The following is an 18,011-nucleotide window of genomic DNA, read 5'->3' as shown; positions in this document are numbered from 1 at the left end:
TTTAATAGTTTTTCTGGGTTTAGGATACAGGGTCCCAGCTTAATTTTTTTCAATTTAGCAAGCAGCTTAGAACTTAGCAGTTATATATATAGTTCATTATTTAAAAATAATATACCGCTTTCTAGTTTCTTCACATACTCTTCGGATTCCCAACGGCTACAAAAATCTAAAAAGGTTAAAGAAGTAAACCAAACAAATCTAAACTTCGCAAAGAACTCTCCTGGGCGAAGAAATAGGTTCATTTTTAAATAAATACGAACACTAAAACCCATTATATTTTTGGAACCCAAGACAAAATACAAAAGACTGCCTAACCTAAGAGGCAGAGACTGCCTACCCCAACCAGATATCCATATCGAGTCAGCGACTCGGAACTAGGCCCGATGAGTCTCGAAGACCCCCAAATGAGTGCACATGAATCCGAAGACATATCTGAGGATAAGACCTTACGGCCTCTATCGGGGCAGACTGCCGTCAACACATCTCCTAGTTCTAGTTCGTCGCTTCCACCGTACGGTCCTGCAAGAACGGACAGCACGACTACAACTATTCGGCAAAGAGATACTGGAGCCGACGAGGATTACAGAATAATTCGTCTCGCGTGTCTCGAAATAGAACAAAATGGTAAGGGGAAGTCTGAGTGCGACCTTTTACTCGATCTGCTAGATAGCTTTCGCGAACACTGGAAAACGTCCCACCCAGCAATGGAGCATTTGAAGACTTCTCTTATCACCACTATTGCTGTATGGGACGAACAAAGGGCCTACTACGCCTCTGACTTTAGCGGTAAAAAGAGCATTTATCGTGTCGTCGGCCGGTTTCGACGTCACAGACCTGGAAAAACACCTATCGATCTTTGTCTTGTTCTTTGGAAAGAGATGTATATCAGCGAAAGAGAGAAGGCACACCTCCGCGATACACATCGATACAGGATCAAAGAGATTTGTGGCCCCGACGAGAAATTAGATATCGTGAGGATCAAGTGGTGCGCATCTTGGGAGCCAGCAAAGAACCTTCCAAGACATCTTCAGGGACTGGACGAGTTTTCGGCACACGTAAAGGGCGCGAGAGCCATTGGTGACGATATACCTAACTTCGAGATCAATGTTGGGAGTTATGATGCAGGACCCTACTGCTGCTGCGACTTACACCCGTTTGACGCATAGTCGATGTCGACGTGCCTGCAAAGCCCATTTCAAATGTCCGAACTTGTCCATCCACCCATTCTTTTTCAAGTCGCTATGTGGGGTATTTTGGAGGCCCAAAAATGAAATGATATCACTTTTAATGCTCGCGGGCGATACCTCTTTCGAAAGCTTTCCGTCAACAAGCATAGCACTTCAATTTATTATTTTTTGTGATTTTTTTTTAATTCATTGTCTTTGACTTGTCTCGTACCTTCAAACTATCATTTTATATTATAATTCCCCCGGGAGCTCTTTGCCTTGATTTTACTTTTGCTTCGTCGGTCCTCATTTCTTAAGCTTACAACTATCGATATCATCATTTCACATGCATGTACACCCCACGCTAACATCTATCTTAAGAACTCCAGCTACCATGCGACTATTCATACTTTTCTAGCTAAGTTCTTATAACTATTGCATTTGCTTGGCTTGCTATTCACATCTATATATCATTTGGGAGCGAGCGCACTACATGTTGACCCGTATCATTGATCATTTAGTTTCAAACTCTATGTATTATCACCATATTAGATAGAAATGCAGGAACCAAAATCCATATCACTCCATACATACAATTTCCACCGTTTATTCCACCGTTACATCTATAAGAAATCTCACATCACGCACTTTCGCTAGCTTCGGGTGGGTTCAAGGTCTTCGGGTGCAGGAACCGTCAACCTAGCTAGCTTAGCCGTCCCAACTATTGGAAGCGTTTGGCCTGACCGACCCCCGCCCACTGCCAACCGAGCGTGCCAACAACCAATACACTTGTCCTGGCAGCGATGTGACAGTCTTGCATATGCAGAATACCTGCACCAGTCCCAAACTGAAATTTCAAGGCTACACGGTGCCGTGGACCCCATTTTCCCACCCGCTTCATTCCAGCCGGCAAGTCGCTAAAAAGGGTAAGGAAATGAAAGCAAAGGAAAGGCTGCTCATATCGAGTCGTGTCCCCGCCGCCACGTGTCTGCGTGCAAAACGAGACAACGCATATTTGCCCAACTCACCCTGAAATATAACAGCACAGCTAGCACAGTGCACAGCTAGCTTAGTTGACGCATTGCGATGCTGTAAAAAGTGCTAGGTCTTGCGCATATATGCATATCGATGGGGCTAAAGAAATTTTTGGGAAATCGAAATTTAGAATTTGGTACTGGGTTTTCTTCATCGGCTTTTCCTCGAAATACTTTCACCTGTGTACTACAAGTTGATATAAAAGAAAGAGGGTAACTAAAGCTTCGGAAAGGCCGCCGCATTTCGACAAAGCTATTGCGATTGATTGCAAATCCCTCGGAATTATTACCCCTCACGATGGCGGCAGCTCAGGTTTTTATTAATCCGTTTAAAACGAAATTCGAGAAAAAGCCGATACTCGTGGCGCCGGAATTGGTATTTATCGACGAAGAAGCAGAGTCGGACGTTACGGAACCAGAGGCTGAGGCCGCAAACCCAATGGATACTTCACGGCCAAGCTCCGCAGTTGGCCCATTGGACGAAGGGAGAACCCAAAATGGTGTGGGATCAAGCGACGATACTGTCCCCGTACCCAAATTGGACTCTAGCCCGATAGTGGAAGCTGATAAGCCAGAGAGTTCGAATAAATCAACATCCGGAGAAACAATAGCAGCGGTGGAGCCGGCCAAAAGGGTAAAGCTTGATATACCACCAAAGAATCCCGCTATGGATGGAAAGTTCTCTACCAAAGACCGGATACCACCGTAAGCAGTACCTTAAAAGCATCATGATAGATTATCCCGTGGTTTAGCTAGAGCTGCTCTAATTTTCCGATTGCTATACAGACGTATTCGGAGAGCAAGTACCAGTATTTTCTCCCATTCGACGACAGAAGCGCCCCAATTGAAATCTCCAATGCATTCTCCATCACAATCCCCACAACCCCAGCCTCGTTCTAATAGGCTGTTCAGTATGCCCGATGTTCGTGCAGAGTCCCTAAGTCCCCCACCAATACTTCGCCGTTCCTCCACACTACGTACTGGGCCTCCACCACCCCCAAAACCACTATTCCGAGGACTTCAGAGGCGGCCAACTACCCCTGCAGAGTCGCAAGGTACCCGGCCAGTCCAAAGGGTTGGCTCGATTAGCCTACCGTCTCTGGATATTAAACAAAATTCTAGAGGACGGATATGCCGTGAGAGCGAGCTCCTACTAGATCTCTTTAACATCTTTAGAGACCAATGGCCTGACAGACCGTACGCGGTAATGAACCAATTACGCAATTCCCTTCTCCTATCATTGGCGGTATTTGACGACGATTATGCAAAACCCCCATTTGCATCAGAACACGGTGGAGCTTCATCGATAAAACAAGTTGTAAGTAGGTTTCGCCGAATAAGAGAAGGAAAAGAAACAATAGATTTATGTCTCGTCATCTGGGAACCTACATTTATGAGTTACCGGGAACAAAGTGTTTTGCAGGAGACCCACAGATATAAACCAAGATATTCTGGGAGATCAAACGACTGGCAAGGAGCACAGAAGGTGATATGGTATCCTTCGTGGGAGCCCACGACGAACGTCCCGGAAGGCATGGCGGACAGGTTTTCGAGCGAAAGAGATAGGATATGGAAGCAAGATAAGGAATTGACATTTGAGACTGTAGTATCCGACGGGGATTGGTGTTAACAGCGCAACATTGATACTGCGTCTGGGCACATGCATGGATTCCTTTCCTTACGTATACGGGCACGGCATCGCGCCTCCTTGTTAGCACAGGCTGTAAATGATTTCAATTGGATCCATGGAGTTTCTGGTCTGGAGTTTTTATTTTATTTTTTATATATTTCTGTATACCATATGAATCGATTAATCCACTTGTTAGATTTGAACACAAATTCCAAGTTCATATTTCGCCCTTGATTTAACCAGTTAACTTATTAGCTACTACAAAGAGCTCCCTATCTATGATATCACGCTACTACACTATACCATATTAAACCAAATACCTACTCCTTTCATCATAATGATACTCCTTTTTTAATTAAATAATCTTGGAACTGTTTGCCGACGATAATACTGTTGCCAGTTAAAATTCAACAACGCAGAGTATACATATGCAATCTGCAACATGGCGCATAAGCAACCGAATTTTTGGAAGCTCGATAATCGATAGCTGGAAAAACTTAAAAAAACGACATGCACAAAGTATATTAGTAGTATACTTGCGGGTAAGGACTGGTCTAATAGCGGAAGTTGCCTTGTACGAGATGATCACAAAGTGAGTCTCTATGCAGGCCGGACTTCCAAAATGAAACATTAACTGCGGAAGGAGTCACACAGAAAATCCGCCTGTTGTGTCGTGGCGGTGTACCAAAAGACGTATGTGATGCATGCTTTCCCGCCAAACTGTCCGTTGGTTAACGGAAGTCCTGCACGGAGGGACCCGGTCGGCTGGTTCGAACGTTCAGAATTGTGTCTATATAAGACAATGGATCGTGGTTAGCTGGTCCGCAGTTGAACTTTTCGATTTAAGCTCGATATGACTTCATTCATTGATTATAAGCGCCAGTATCCTTGGGCTTGCAAGACCAGGAAATCTCCACGAGTCGGTCGCGCTCCTGTTTCGAAAACCGTCCATGATATTTTCGGGGTCGCGGAGCACGCGCACGACGAAAAAACTATAACTTCTTCCTCTTCTGACCAATTGACCCTTTATTCGGTACTCCGGCGTGTATGCCGTCCTAAGAAATCAAAATCTCTTCGAGGACGTCGACGCTTCTTCAGCCGAAACAGTCCAGAACCTCGGGAATTCCTTCCGACTCCAAATAATCTCGACGAAAAGACGAGAACAATGAGAGAAGATGAAGTGGAGGAGGTCCTTTCTATACTTGCCAAAAAGCTTCCAGTTGAGCTGGCCTTGGACATAATGGGGATGGCAATGTATGTGCACCATACTATAATTGGCATTAGAGAGGAAACAGCGATAGCAGGAAGCTTTGAATCACAAGTCTACCTAACCGCCACGATCCCAGAGACAAAAAGTGATAAAGGGATTAGCAAGCTTGTCTTCAATATCAGGAGCAGAGACCAAGGAGGTAGCAGCTACCCCGAAAGCCATGGCACATACAAGGCTGGATGGAGCTGGCTCCAAGTTGAGCTGTGGAGGAATAAGTCCGATCAGCAGATGTCAAAGCCTATGCTAGCAGCGCTAGCAGACAAGTCCAACATCAATGGAAAATCCTATAACGGAAAGACTATTGACCAAGTCTATGAGGATTACACCGATGAAAGCAAGGATGCTGATGCTTTCTACTGTTGGCACTATTATCATGGATACAGTCAACGCAGGGAAGAAGACGCCGATAAATACAAAGTTGGTACATGGATCTTACAGAGAAACGTCCATGCTAAACCAGAGTTCACGGACCATGAGGTTGTCTGGGACTCGAGAATAGACGAACCCAGTGTTGAGAAGGCGCCATTGCGGGAAAGGGACTTACGGTACAGGGATGAAGCAAAGTGGGATGGTATTGTAAGATTTTGGGAGAATGGTCATGTCGCGAATGGTCAATTTGTCAGGGAGTTAAAACCTGGGGATGAGATGAGGGTGGTGATGAGGGCGATGTTTCCGGCGTGGCATTGTATTGTAGAAAAATGTAACATAGAATGCTGGTGGAACCTGTGAGGCCTATCTTGTGGACAAGAAATCGAATCTATTTTTTCAGTATATATTATAATTAGAACTACTCCGATATCTTTTAAAATTTTGCCATTTGTTTTAATCTTTTGATAGGACTTTCGATTCATTTCTAGGATGCCTAGAATAAAATGCTGTGACAAAAGTGTAATATATGGGTAAAAGTAAAACGACAATGCATTGACCTCCGCACCATAATATTCTCGACTCGATTTAATGAAAGCCAATCAGTCATTCCACGCGAATTAGCTAAGACAGTACACATAGTCACATGGGTACATTCTCATCCTTCATGAATTCACAATCTCAGTGACACGGGTTGTAATCCGCAACTACATACTGTTATCAGAATTGTTGGATTTTTGACAGGGATCCCGGAACTGATGTACTCATTGCAATCGATGAGCTCATATTTGGTACATGGATTCCGCATATGGCTGGAGGTAATATCCCGCACTGACGAATCCCCTAATGTTGTACAAGGCTGATCGGACCCTTGTCGTGAGTATATTCGAGGCTAGCACGTAGTACTTCCTGCATGCCAGAAAGGATTCACTCAGCGTCTTTTTGAGTACGGTACGCCAGCTAGTACCGTACGTCTCTTGGAGTCATTTAGATTACCCCGCTATGCAATGCGGTTTATAAAATACCCACGTTAACATCCCGATCGTGGACATCTCTTCTCTATCAGCTTCATACCAGATACTCCTTCCAGGTCTGGGTACGAGACAACATCAATATCTCAAACCTCATCATTTCAAAATATCTACATATATAATAATATCTTTGCCCACCTTTCTACTCTCTCTTCAATATCAAGATGGCAGAAGAATCCGGTGTCCACCCCACAGAAGTCGCGAACATCTCTGAGTTCAACGAAATAATAAACCAAGACAAAATCACCGCCGTGGACTTCTACACTACTTGGTGCCCCCCTTGCAAAGCCTTCGCTCCAGTATTCCACAAATACGCGGGAGAATTTCTCGATGTCAATTTCGTAAAGGTCGACGTCGAACGGGCCGTTGACGTCGGAAAAGAGTACGAAATCACTTCCGTTCCCACGATTAAGTTGTTTAGGGGTGGGAAGGTCATTGATGGCCATGACGATTTGGACGCTCGAGAATTTAAGGTGAAGCTGCAGGCTTTGATTAGCACTTGAGTCCGTGATGGTGTATGGGATAATTATGGGAGGGATTAGTTATACACGCTGTGGGAAAATGCCACTGGGAGTTAGAGGGTTTTTTTGATTTTGATGAGTTCTTGTTGTCTTTTATTTTCAATGGGCATCGATATACATCGTGTAGGTAGAGGCTTCTAGAGGATAGACAGCCTAATTGAACCGGTTGATGCGTGTTCATGTAGCTCGTCACAATCCATTCACTAGTAGATGCAAACCGCTCACAAACAAAACCGATCTTGATTGATATTTGATTTATTATTTCAGTAAGATACAAGCACAGTCAAGGTGAAGGTATGCAACTACACTAGAACAAATACACTCTCGTATATGTACGCCTAGCTCATGCAGATCTAGATTCTAGGATTTCATGGCCCTGGATCTGCGGTTCAGTTTCTGGATTCGATCTCTTTTCCTAATAGGTTCTAGGCTTTGTTCAGGAATCTGTGACTCTTCATGATCTAAACCCCGAGTATCCTGGGAAACCTCTTCGGAATCAGGATCCACGGGCGAGTTCTGCTCTTTGGGGTCACCACCTGGCGCAAGTGGTTGCAGAGACTGAATATCCACAGTATCATCAACGCTATCTTTAGAACTCCGGGGTGTCTCCACGCTCATAGTCGTACTGGTATTACTATGGTTTGGTCTCTTAAGGCCAGGCCCCGTATTTCCATTTCTAACTGGCGACGCATGCGCAGGCTCCCTCCACGGTACTACAGGCTTCATTTCCACCCATTCCAGGTCACCTTCTATTCCCATAATTCGAGTTGTTATGGTCCAAGAAGTCCAAGAAGTCGGCCAGTCGTCAGGGACAAAAGCATTAGTTGGCTCCGGCGCCGGAGTTATGATGATATTTTCAAATTCCTCCTGGCGACGAACGATATCAGGTTGGATTGGCCTAACACTGATTCGGAATGTTTGAGTGGGACCTATGGATGGTCTCAGAGGTCCAGCAATTGGAGCGGCTGTTAACCTTCGCTCTGGAGGGATTGAAACTACCCTTACAAGGCCGCCGCGGATGAAGTCGCCCTTAAGAGGGTTGAAGCCTGGGATAGGTGGGAATGAGGGCCCCGCGGGGAATTTGCTACCGTTTAGTTGGACTACACGTCTGGGTCTATCGACCTCGGACCTTGTGGGTCGACTGAAGGTTATTGGATCCTCTAACGGAACTACAGAGTCTCGTGGGGGGTGTTTCGCTCCGATACGGTCTTGAGTAAATCCTACTTCTTCATGGGCTGGGGTTGCTTCGCCAGAAATGAATGGGATTTGAATATATAGAAATAGGAGGGGTATAATTGTGTAAAGTTTTGAATGCATGATTAAATATTGGTATAAGAATTGATATAAATTATATAAGATGGACGAAGAAGATTCGTTACGGAAAGCCGCCAGGGCGTCGCGTCTCGTCTTAATTCTTTTCGGAGGATCGAACAGAATTGGGAAGGTATATAAGGGTCATTAATAGATATGGACGACTAGCTGGATTGATACCTTGCTCGTTCCCATCGAGGGTCTTTATAAAGTTGTCGTTCCATCCGGAAACAAAATGGTATGCATGTAGAGCCCGACGCAGGTCCACGGACATGATAGATGATATCTACCGAGCTGAGGGGTCCAATGGGGACATGAAGCTATGGCGAATGTTTCCGATTCTTCTTTTACAAACTTCATACACCAATTACCTGACTCATGAAACAGGAGATTTGCATGCTTCAGAAGTTTTATACTCGAGAACAAAGCAGTATCTCAAGACTAGCTCCCCTCCGAGATTAGGACGAGATCTTGGGGAAACAACCAAATGCACTTCATGCATTGTAAAACCGTCTTTGATAGCCTACCCATTGGGGAGGAGGGCTTTCGTATTTAAATGGGGATGTTATCAAGCTTGAAATGTAAACAAACGAGAGATAAGAAAGCGAGGGGCTAAAATAGTATGATTGCTATTTTGAAACCGGTGAGAAGATGTTGTGAGATAACATCAATATTGAGCAGCCTGTTCAGTGGACGATCCGTTTTGGATCAGCCCAAATCAGGCAGTTAGATCGATGTGTTGAGGCGTTGCATTCGAAATCCGTTTGTTCGTCTGAATTCCCTTTTATGGAGAAGACTCAGGCAAACATCAGCGAACATCCAATCAACCTGGCCAGCCTCAACTGGGCTGAAGTTAAGCTTTGATCAGACCCATTCATTCATTCATTCATTCATGCTCGCATATTTCTGCGGTTAATTATGTTGCCAGCCCGGCTCGCGGAATTTTTAAGATCGAGATGCTGTTGCGCTTTTGATTTAGCCCCATCATATTCAAGATTTCGATCTTGTAAGCTTTTTGGTACTTGCAGCTAGTATGTATAAATACCACTTGCGAAGCTTAGTTAGCACCTGGGCCGGCAACTGGGTTCCATTCTGATTCGATACTAATATCCAAATCGATTACATTAGTATGATATCTACTTACCTAAGACATAAGACACCTCAAGATCAAGATGCAACGAAGCACAACTTCGCAAAATGGGAATCCCCGCGATCCTTTTCGTTTTTTTTCCAGCCGAGCTTAATATCTTAATCATCAAGCGTCTCAGAAATAAGGACCTTCACAATCTTTCGAGATGCTCAAAACTCTGTTACCTGGTGTGTTTCCCGCGACGGTTCGACACGAGTACGATTACTTTAACCGACGAATCGATCAGATTGTTCCAAGACGGTGGTCTTTGTGAGCAGTATAGGACTGCTATTCGGTAAGATCATCAAATTAATTTTAATCTGTGTATCGATAGTATCATATATTGATTAGTCGACTATATAATTTTTAGATCCATACAATTCGACAAACCTATCGCGGGAAAGGTGCTTCGTCCATTAGGAACCGATCAAGAGATATCCGAAGTGATTACTCAACTTCGTATCTGGACGGATGCTCTTAACCTCTTTCCTCGAGTTCAAGAGCTTTATGTGTCTTACAAAATACCACCTGTATTAGAGAATAATGTCTACACTGCGGCAATGAGTGCAATTGCCGCCCAGCCGTTCTACAAGGATCTTCAGTGTCTAGAGTTTCAGGTCAACAAAGATGCAGAAACCAGTGATCCGCAACGATATGAAGACATATTTACATTGCTGCTACCTGAAGACCAGTATTTTTTGGGTGAAAAAATCTCGGACAACGAGGTAGATGCATTGATTAGGGCGAAGGTACCAGAACTATCATCTTTGACTACGGCGAGGATTTCAGTCGACGGTATTTGCACGCCTCTCATCAGTTCGAAGACAACATCTTGGAAAGGCTCAACTTTTTACTACATTCCTCTCACAAGAGCGCCTAATCTTGAGGACTTACGGGTTGAAACCTTGACAGTATCGTCGAAGCCTCGCCCTAACGGCCCTAAGCCTAATACCTTGAAAAACTACAAAGAAAGACTATATTCCGATCCTGGTCATCCCCACTGTTTCACCTCACTTACAAAGCTTCAATATACAGCCGACGGGATCCCGAGCAAGAATGAAATCGACGCCCTTCCAGAAACATTCCCAAACCTCGAAGTACTAGAGATTTCACAGCTTGAATCATCCCGAAGAGAAGATGGCAGTGATATCTCTTTAGAGGACGACCGAGATGGTATGCACAGATACGATGGTATTGGTAAATTAAAGCATCTGGTCGACGTAACAATGCCATGGCCGGCATACGAAGACGCCGGGTCTCTCGACCCTAGGTACCTTTCAGGATGGATTTATAGATGGATAAGAGATGGAGCACGGAATTTAGATGTAGTTGCTTTTGAAGGGACGAGGTATGTAATGGAACGACGAGACGAGATTCGAGTTATTTGTGAGGTTGGTGCGGCCGAGGTCGAGGTTGATTTGAGGGGAGATACGACTGTTTCTAGATACGAAGACGTAGTGCCAGAGGATTATTATTAGCTATTAGATAGATCGTTTATGTACTCATATAGAATGCCCGATGTAACCTATCCGAAGTCTTCTCGAGTTAAAATACAAATTGACCGTGGCCTCGTCTGCAGACTGGTCTTGTTTATCTCGTAAACAAGAATTAATTGGGTCTTGTTACGTTACTCGCACTTGCAATTGCAATTGCATCGCATAATCGATATGAAGCATGCGCATGGGTGCAATTGCAATTGTGCACAGCTTGGTTACGAGACTGGCAATTGTGTTGGTTGAAAGCCAACCGGGGCAAGCTGCAACACAAAACCAGTCGACAACAAGAAAAACTCTGCAGATGCATCCACATACGACAGCTGCTAGTGGCCATGGTCGATATCGATATCGATGCTTGAGCCGAGATTATCAAAGTACGGTCTAGAACTGGTGGCAGCTCTAAGGACAAGTTTAAATTACGATCGATATCTGAGTGTCTATATATAGCTAGGCTGGGAAAAGAACTAGTCATGCTGCCGGCCGTTATTTGTCGTCGACCGACGCCAGCTATATCAACCCTGATCAAACTAGCGACAAAGACAACGGAACTGCAAAGAAGATACTCCGGAGATTTTAGGAAATCAATACCACATGTCCATGACCCCAAATTAAAGCCAGTAACCAAGGGGGGCATTACCTTCCACGCTTTCACGCCCGTCCTACCCTTGGATCCTCCAAATCCCATAGTCTCAATCTCAGTCTGGGATCCTGTCGTTAGATGCTGGATTCCCTGCGAGACCGATGGTATCACACTTAAAATGGGAAACCGCCGGCTTTTATTGGAGAAAGATGTCGAATATAAAAATATGCTCGCCCCTGTTTGCGGCATCGAGTGGAGGTTGAAAGAAAAGGAGATTCTACCGGCGTTTCTCGAAAACATCTATCAATATCCATCCTCTGCTATGTATATCCATGACGAAATCCCATCGCCATTACATCCGATCCTTTACTTCGGATTACACCGCAGAGGACAGGTCGCAAGGGTTAGAAATGAAGACTTGCCTTCCGAGCATAGGGCAGTCACGGATGCTACACTGGCCTCGCTACTTGGTGTTCGAAATAAAATCGAAGAAATGTTTGCTGCGGTTATCTATTCAGATGCGGTATGGATCCGTCTTGAATGTTCAGAGCCCCTTGAGAAAAGTCGGGCTGTAGAGATATTACTGGGGACATATGAGAAACGGTTCCAGGTACTAACTGAATTGGCGTTACCGTGTCGGGGGAAAACACCATTTTTACAAGGCACAGGGCGATTTGATGTATCCCCACGATACGGAAGAAGGGGAGGGGGAGGGGGAGGGGGAGGAGGGGGAGCGAGAATTGATGAGCGTAGGGGACAGAGAAAGGAGGATTTCGGAGAGGCTTTGGTGAGGGAATGGGATAATGGGGGTGGGGACCAGAGAGTGCCATCGCGGCGCCCTGACCCCCGGAAAACATACTTTCCCAGCCGCAATCCCTGGGAGTAAATAATTGTATCTCTTGTGCTAGTTTTTCTAGCTGTATTTGATGTTTATCGATCTCTTTCTCTCCAACGAATGAATGATATCCTTGTACTTAATAGTGAAGCCCTCTCTTCAAGTGTACTAAAGCTACTTGAGTAGCTAGTAGTTAGGACGTATAAGCATAAATTTAAAATGAAAAAAAAACTCGAGCTAGCGTTAGCTAATCGATACCATAGTAGTCAAACGAAAACTATTTTGCACCAATTGGTCTAGTCTCGAATCCGGGTGCTCGCAAGCCTTCTAGGCAAAGTATGTTGTTGAGGCTGTTGTATTTCTTAGTTCGGTCGGATATCGGTTGTGACGTATTTCGACACTGCAACTTTGAATCGACAAGGATGCATATGGCCAAACGTCAGGACATTCGTCAGCCGGCGTACTTCAAGGCTTCGAACCAAACGATTCCGCTAAGGTATAAGCCGATTAGAATATTTTGTTACAAACCAGTCAAAGCAGCAAGTGCTTGTATCTCGATCAAATTAACTTTTATCATTTCCTTCCCCTGCCACTTTCAACTTTCATCACGTTATGGAATGCGAAAGGAATTCATATGATGATCAAAGCTGGCGCAGCTCTCTATCCGCACCAATATTGGAGACCATATGTGCATGAATACACAGTCAGGCATGTTGAACTCATGTTCACGAAGCCGAAGTATCAGTGGCAATGCTCTGGCTAATGCAATCCTCAAGCTCCTTTCAAGAAGTTTGGCACCACTAACAAACGGACCAACTGTGCCGAAAGCCATATGTTTTGAAGTGGGATAACGTTAAGACATGAAATTACAAGCTTCCAAGCCCCCCAACCATCGGTCCTCGGAACTTAGTCAGCTATCGTAGATCCAGTATGCTAACTAGTGCTAATAGATCCAATGGGAAACTACAAAAGGGTACATGTATGTGGGAACAGAAGCAGGTAAGTTCTTATTCAGTGCTCTCTGGAAAATTAAACTTCATGAATTCAACATTGAACCCTGCAGACCCATATTGTAAACGAGCCTCCCACCTCAGCCCTTCAAGGAACTCTGGCTCGACCTGCAATCTCCAAACGCCGACACTTAGCTTGCGCCTCAATGCAATACATCTAAGCGGGTCGTAAGTTGCCTAAGCTATGCCAGGATCCCCGTTGTCTGAACTCTTCGGGTCGTGTTTTGATCGGGACTAAACCGTTTTGGATCGTATTCTGGGCATTTATTTCATCAGACCCTTTTGCGTTGGTAGATATATAAGCTCCAGAGAGTATCCACCCTCAAAAGAACCATCATCCCGAGACGCCAAGCAAGTTCATATCGAATGTTCGTTTGAACGCTGCCTTTTCTTTCGATCTTTTGTTCAAACAATTTTGTATACTCAAGTACCTATTTATTCTTTGAAGACCTTGTTCAACCAATTTTATCAGGCCTTCATCTAGCTCGGCCGAACATCAAATCTCCAACAATAGCAACACGCATCCGTCATGGGGAAGCAGAAGGAACCCTGCGAACACCAGCGGGACAATATTGAACTCCTCGCTCCTTCTCGCGATACCGAAGTTCAACCTCTTGATCCTACATCAGAAAAGCCAAGAGATATCCCGCGGGTAGCTAAATGGGTGAACTCGCGGTCATTTGCGAAAAAGGGCATATCCTACGTATTCTCCTCAAAGGAAGATAGAACTAGAGCGCAAGGCGAGACAGCCGAAGATGATGCTACCAGACCAGCGATTCCAGAGTGTGAAATATGTAAAGAGGATACAAGAAGAAGAAGGAAGTATAGGTGGAAACTTATACTTACGCTTTTACTGCCGAGCTTTATGAATTCATTGGATTTGACGATTATCGCGACTGCTGTGCCGCTTATTGCTTCGGATTTCGGTACGCCTCTACCTTTAAATTCTTATTTATTTAATCCTCTCGATGGATCTAAAACTGATATATGGTTGAATAGAGCGTATAAGCCAACTTTCATGGATTGTCAACGCTTTCACCTTAACCTCCACTGCGTTCGTCCCGACGTACGGCCAATTTAGCGACGTCTTTGGTCGACATTCCATGATCCAATTCGCAATCTTTTGTGTTCTGATCGGATCATTGATATGTGCGCTGGCCAAGCCCTACGGACTATTTCTCTTCGGTCGGGCGATTCAAGGTCTTGGATATGCTGGTATCACAACCATTACAAGAATTATCCTAGCAGACAAAGTCTCGCTGAAGGAAAACTCTACCAATAACACCATTTTCGTTATACTTAATGGTATATCCTTTGGAGTCGGACCCGTCATTGGTGGGTATCTGACAAATGTTGACTGGCGATGGTGTTTCTGGATCAATCTACCCATGGCGGCCTTTTCGCATGTTGCCTTGTTTTTCATTCGGAAGGAATTACTAGGCCCACAGCCTCAGATCACAACAGATACACATGGAAACACGATTTCAATCGAACGACATAGTTTCATTGAAAAGATGTCAGTGATAGATTACGGCGGCCTGACAATCTTCCTGCTCGGCACCTGCATGTTCATCCTCGGCCTCCTCTGGGGGGGTGCCGATTACCCATGGGCCTCAGCGGCAGTCCTGGTCCCTCTGATCGTCGGCGTGATCCTCGTCTGCTTCTTCTTCTTTTACGAACATCTAATGGAACCCGGGAACTATATGTCCAAAGTCTTCCCTAACCAAACCGCCATGCTCCCTTGGACTTTACTCAAAAAGCGAGATATTGGCGTCCTAAGCTTTTTAAACTTCACAACCGGGATGGCGTTATTCTCCGCCTTCTACTTCGTTAGTGTTTATTTCACTATCGTAGAGGGATATCCGCCTTGGAGGGCTGGTGTTCAGCTATTGTATTATACACCGGGTCTGGGGGTGGGATCCTATATGGCCATGTTCATTTGCAACGTTTATCCGAAACAGACCTGGTTGCCTATGTTCCTGGGTTCTTGGATTGAGCCCGTTGGACTGGCATTGCTCACTTACGCCTTGACGATAAGGAATGTAGCCATGGTCAACGGATTCCTTGCACTTTCCGGTGTAGGCACGGGTATTCGCTTCATGCCAGGAACCCTCCACGCTGTAGGCATAGAACCTCGACGGATAGCACAAGTAGTCTCACTAATGGGCTTCGTCCTCCCCCTCGGTGGGACCCTGGGGTTAACGATGATGGGATCGGTGTTTAACAACGAACTTAACGCGGGATTCCGAAAGATCGGAGCAGGTACTGCAGGACTCGATGGGAAGGAGACGGGGAAATCAGCGCAGAGTATTGATGAAATCCACAAATTACCGGAACCGATACTTAGAATGGTGGAAGAAGTAGCGAAGAAGGCTGTTGTTTGGAGTTATGTTTCCATTATTCCGCTGATTGCGTTGGCGGGGATTGTCGCCTGCTTCTTGGGGAATGTACAAATCACGGGAGCGAGTTTGGAAGATGTTCAGCAGAGGAAAGGGGAGATTGTGGATGAGCCTTATTTATTTTGGTTACTGAAGAATAGAAGACGGTTGGGGCAGGGAGTGGAGAGGCCAGACCGGGAGCGAAAGGACAACGGGGCAGGGGAAGCTGAAGCTTGAGGGGCAGTGAAATATCATGAGATCTACTTTCGGCGCTGTTTGTTATCATTTTAAGCCCTTTGTTTAACGATTATTGTAATTATGAGCGTATGCTTCGATTTACGGGATGAAATATAATAATTTTTCTTCTTCATTGAATCTAAGACGCCTTTTGTATACCATGAACCCAATTCCTAAGAAAGAATCCCCCGGCGCAGCCTTTGCTATCATTCATCGAACATTCCCTTTTTTGTATTGGAACGCTGCTTTTTGAGGGAGTGGAACGGATGCTGCAAAGGCAAGGTGAGGGCAGCAGTTACCGTCTCCGGATCGATTCGATTGCATGCATGGTCGAACGTAGAGACAATGTAGCTGCTGTGATTAGCCTCGAATCCGACTACCGTCATAATGATAAAAAAACCACTAGAAGTAACAAAAACGCCGAAACGTACGTACGCCCGCAGATACAACAGAGAAACCCCAGCGAAATGCAGAGTAAAAGAAATATGAAAAGACAGCCAGACACGAAAACATATCGAAGAAGACTTTTCCTAAAGCGCCCACGAACAAGAAAAACAAATGGAGAGTATGCAAAAAACCATGCCCAGAAGAAAGAAGAGAGAAAAGAAAAAGAAGAAAAAACACCGTCCTAATGAACCCTCGAAAACCGATGAACGAAGATAATGATGGTCCGAAGACTATTCGGACTAGCGAAGTTGTCTGTGGTTATCGATCCAGAGGAGGTTGCTATCGACCTTACGGAAGACTATTATCATGAAAGAAGTACGTCAGCTACGATTCCCTTGTTTGCTATATACGCGTGGCCAATGTAATAGAGCTCGGAAATATTTATCTATAGCCGTGCATGGTATACGCAGAGGCCAAGTCAAGACTTTAGGCCCACATGGCTAAGCTTTGCAGGCATTGGGATACGTAGGCGAACCGATAGGTGAACTACCAAGCTCTATAGTCCTATTCCATAAAAAAAAATAGAGAAACTTACTCTCATTGCCCGCCTTGTGAGTAGTAGATTTGCCATCGGCAAGGGAGAACTTGATGTGGCATACATCCCAGTCTTTGTTGTCGCCATCACCTTTGGACGAGGCTTTGTTGCGAGAATCTATCATTTGAGGAAGCAAACCCGTTAGCTTAGGATGAGACGAATGCCATATTCAGCTTCGATAGCATTTAAGGAATGTTAACACTTACCAGCAAGCATAGCGGTCAAAGCAGCAATGGTGAGAAACTTGTGAGTGTCGGACCATGATTGCTGTCCCTTAGTGGAGATGCGGTATTTTTCATAGCGAACGGCTGGATCCGCAGCACGCTCGACTTTGAATGGACGGGAAGGCATCTTTTCGATGGAGAAAACAAAGAAACAAGGCTAAAAGCTCTTTGATGGTTTGAAGTGGTTATGGGGAGTGAAGATAGGATAGAGAGGTGATGATGTTCGGTTGATAGTCAGAGGAGGTGAAGTTATCAGAAAGTATTCAGAATGGAGAGCGTCGACGTCGAGGCTTTGAAGAAGAAACGCGTTGACGTGTTGAATTATTTTGACTGTCTTGGAGTCGTAGTTGTATATATTGATATATTATTACTCTGTGTATACAATATCATATCCTGGTGAAAGACAATAAAACAAAGCCTCAAAGATGTTCGACGATGCCGCTCTTATATGCTTAATTCTTCCTCTTCATATCGAAGGGCGGCAAGCGGCATTTCAAACATTTCAGGGGTAAATTTATAAAATATTCTTCTACACGTCTCAATTACAAAATATTCTCCAAGAGAACTTCCAAGAAATATCAATATCTACCAGATGTAATCCAAGAAATGATACGACACCCGTTCTACTACCTTCGTCGGGGTTATGATCATGTATATCAGTATTCTATCTGTACATTTATGAATTCATTTCTTGAAATTGTAACTTTGTGCGGTTGTGGTATCTACCAAGACGGCCTAGCTAGCTAGGAACTAGGTGAGGGCTTGGATGTAGCCTGCATTCAGTGCAAAGTTACGCCGATATTCAGCTTGG

General features: G+C 44.8%; 9 protein-coding genes across 9 annotated transcripts; 7 read left to right on the top strand and 2 right to left on the bottom strand.

Annotated features, from left to right (window-relative positions):
• Positions 1-383: 383 nt before the first annotated feature.
• On the top strand, positions 384-1,166 carry AOL_s00170g80 (uncharacterized protein; the record flags this gene model as incomplete). The annotated part of the gene is made up of 1 exon (XM_011127709.1): positions 384-1,166. The coding sequence occupies one exon, from the start codon at positions 384-386 to the stop codon at positions 1,164-1,166; it is 783 nt and encodes a 260-aa protein (XP_011126011.1).
• A 1,332-nt stretch (positions 1,167-2,498) lies between these two features.
• Positions 2,499-3,830, top strand: AOL_s00170g79 (uncharacterized protein; the record flags this gene model as incomplete). Its single annotated transcript, XM_011127708.1, has 2 exons — positions 2,499-2,905; positions 2,987-3,830. The coding sequence occupies 2 exons, from the start codon at positions 2,499-2,501 to the stop codon at positions 3,828-3,830; spliced, it is 1,251 nt and encodes a 416-aa protein (XP_011126010.1).
• An 853-nt stretch (positions 3,831-4,683) lies between these two features.
• AOL_s00170g78 (uncharacterized protein) lies at positions 4,684-5,829 on the top strand (the record flags this gene model as incomplete). Its single annotated transcript, XM_011127707.1, has 1 exon — positions 4,684-5,829. One exon carries the CDS (start codon positions 4,684-4,686, stop codon positions 5,827-5,829), a length of 1,146 nt encoding a protein of 381 aa, XP_011126009.1.
• Positions 5,830-6,661: 832 nt separating this feature from the next.
• On the top strand, positions 6,662-7,000 carry AOL_s00170g77 (uncharacterized protein; the record flags this gene model as incomplete). The annotated part of the gene is made up of 1 exon (XM_011127706.1): positions 6,662-7,000. The coding sequence occupies one exon, from the start codon at positions 6,662-6,664 to the stop codon at positions 6,998-7,000; it is 339 nt and encodes a 112-aa protein (XP_011126008.1).
• Positions 7,001-7,378: 378 nt separating this feature from the next.
• Positions 7,379-8,335, bottom strand: AOL_s00170g76 (uncharacterized protein; the record flags this gene model as incomplete). Its single annotated transcript, XM_011127705.1, has 1 exon — positions 7,379-8,335. The coding sequence occupies one exon, from the start codon at positions 8,333-8,335 to the stop codon at positions 7,379-7,381; it is 957 nt and encodes a 318-aa protein (XP_011126007.1).
• A 1,191-nt stretch (positions 8,336-9,526) lies between these two features.
• AOL_s00170g75 (uncharacterized protein) lies at positions 9,527-10,936 on the top strand (the record flags this gene model as incomplete). Its single annotated transcript, XM_011127704.1, has 2 exons — positions 9,527-9,753; positions 9,829-10,936. 2 exons carry the CDS (start codon positions 9,527-9,529, stop codon positions 10,934-10,936), a joined length of 1,335 nt encoding a protein of 444 aa, XP_011126006.1.
• A 488-nt stretch (positions 10,937-11,424) lies between these two features.
• Positions 11,425-12,420, top strand: AOL_s00170g74 (uncharacterized protein; the record flags this gene model as incomplete). Its single annotated transcript, XM_011127703.1, has 1 exon — positions 11,425-12,420. One exon carries the CDS (start codon positions 11,425-11,427, stop codon positions 12,418-12,420), a length of 996 nt encoding a protein of 331 aa, XP_011126005.1.
• A 1,488-nt stretch (positions 12,421-13,908) lies between these two features.
• Positions 13,909-15,994, top strand: AOL_s00170g73 (uncharacterized protein; the record flags this gene model as incomplete). The annotated part of the gene is made up of 2 exons (XM_011127702.1): positions 13,909-14,305; positions 14,379-15,994. 2 exons carry the CDS (start codon positions 13,909-13,911, stop codon positions 15,992-15,994), a joined length of 2,013 nt encoding a protein of 670 aa, XP_011126004.1.
• A 686-nt stretch (positions 15,995-16,680) lies between these two features.
• On the bottom strand, positions 16,681-17,327 carry AOL_s00170g72 (uncharacterized protein; the record flags this gene model as incomplete). The annotated part of the gene is made up of 3 exons (XM_011127701.1): positions 16,681-16,739; positions 16,977-17,093; positions 17,183-17,327. The coding sequence occupies 3 exons, from the start codon at positions 17,325-17,327 to the stop codon at positions 16,681-16,683; spliced, it is 321 nt and encodes a 106-aa protein (XP_011126003.1).
• Between the last annotated feature and the right edge of the window lie 684 nt (positions 17,328-18,011).

The sequence above is a fragment of the Orbilia oligospora genome (assembly GCF_000225545.1).
Source record: "Orbilia oligospora ATCC 24927 unplaced genomic scaffold scaffold00170, whole genome shotgun sequence".
Lineage (NCBI taxonomy): Eukaryota > Fungi > Ascomycota > Orbiliomycetes > Orbiliales > Orbiliaceae > Orbilia > Orbilia oligospora.
The sequence above is the reverse complement of the archived record's forward strand: the minus strand, read 5'-3'. Positions and strand labels throughout refer to the sequence as shown.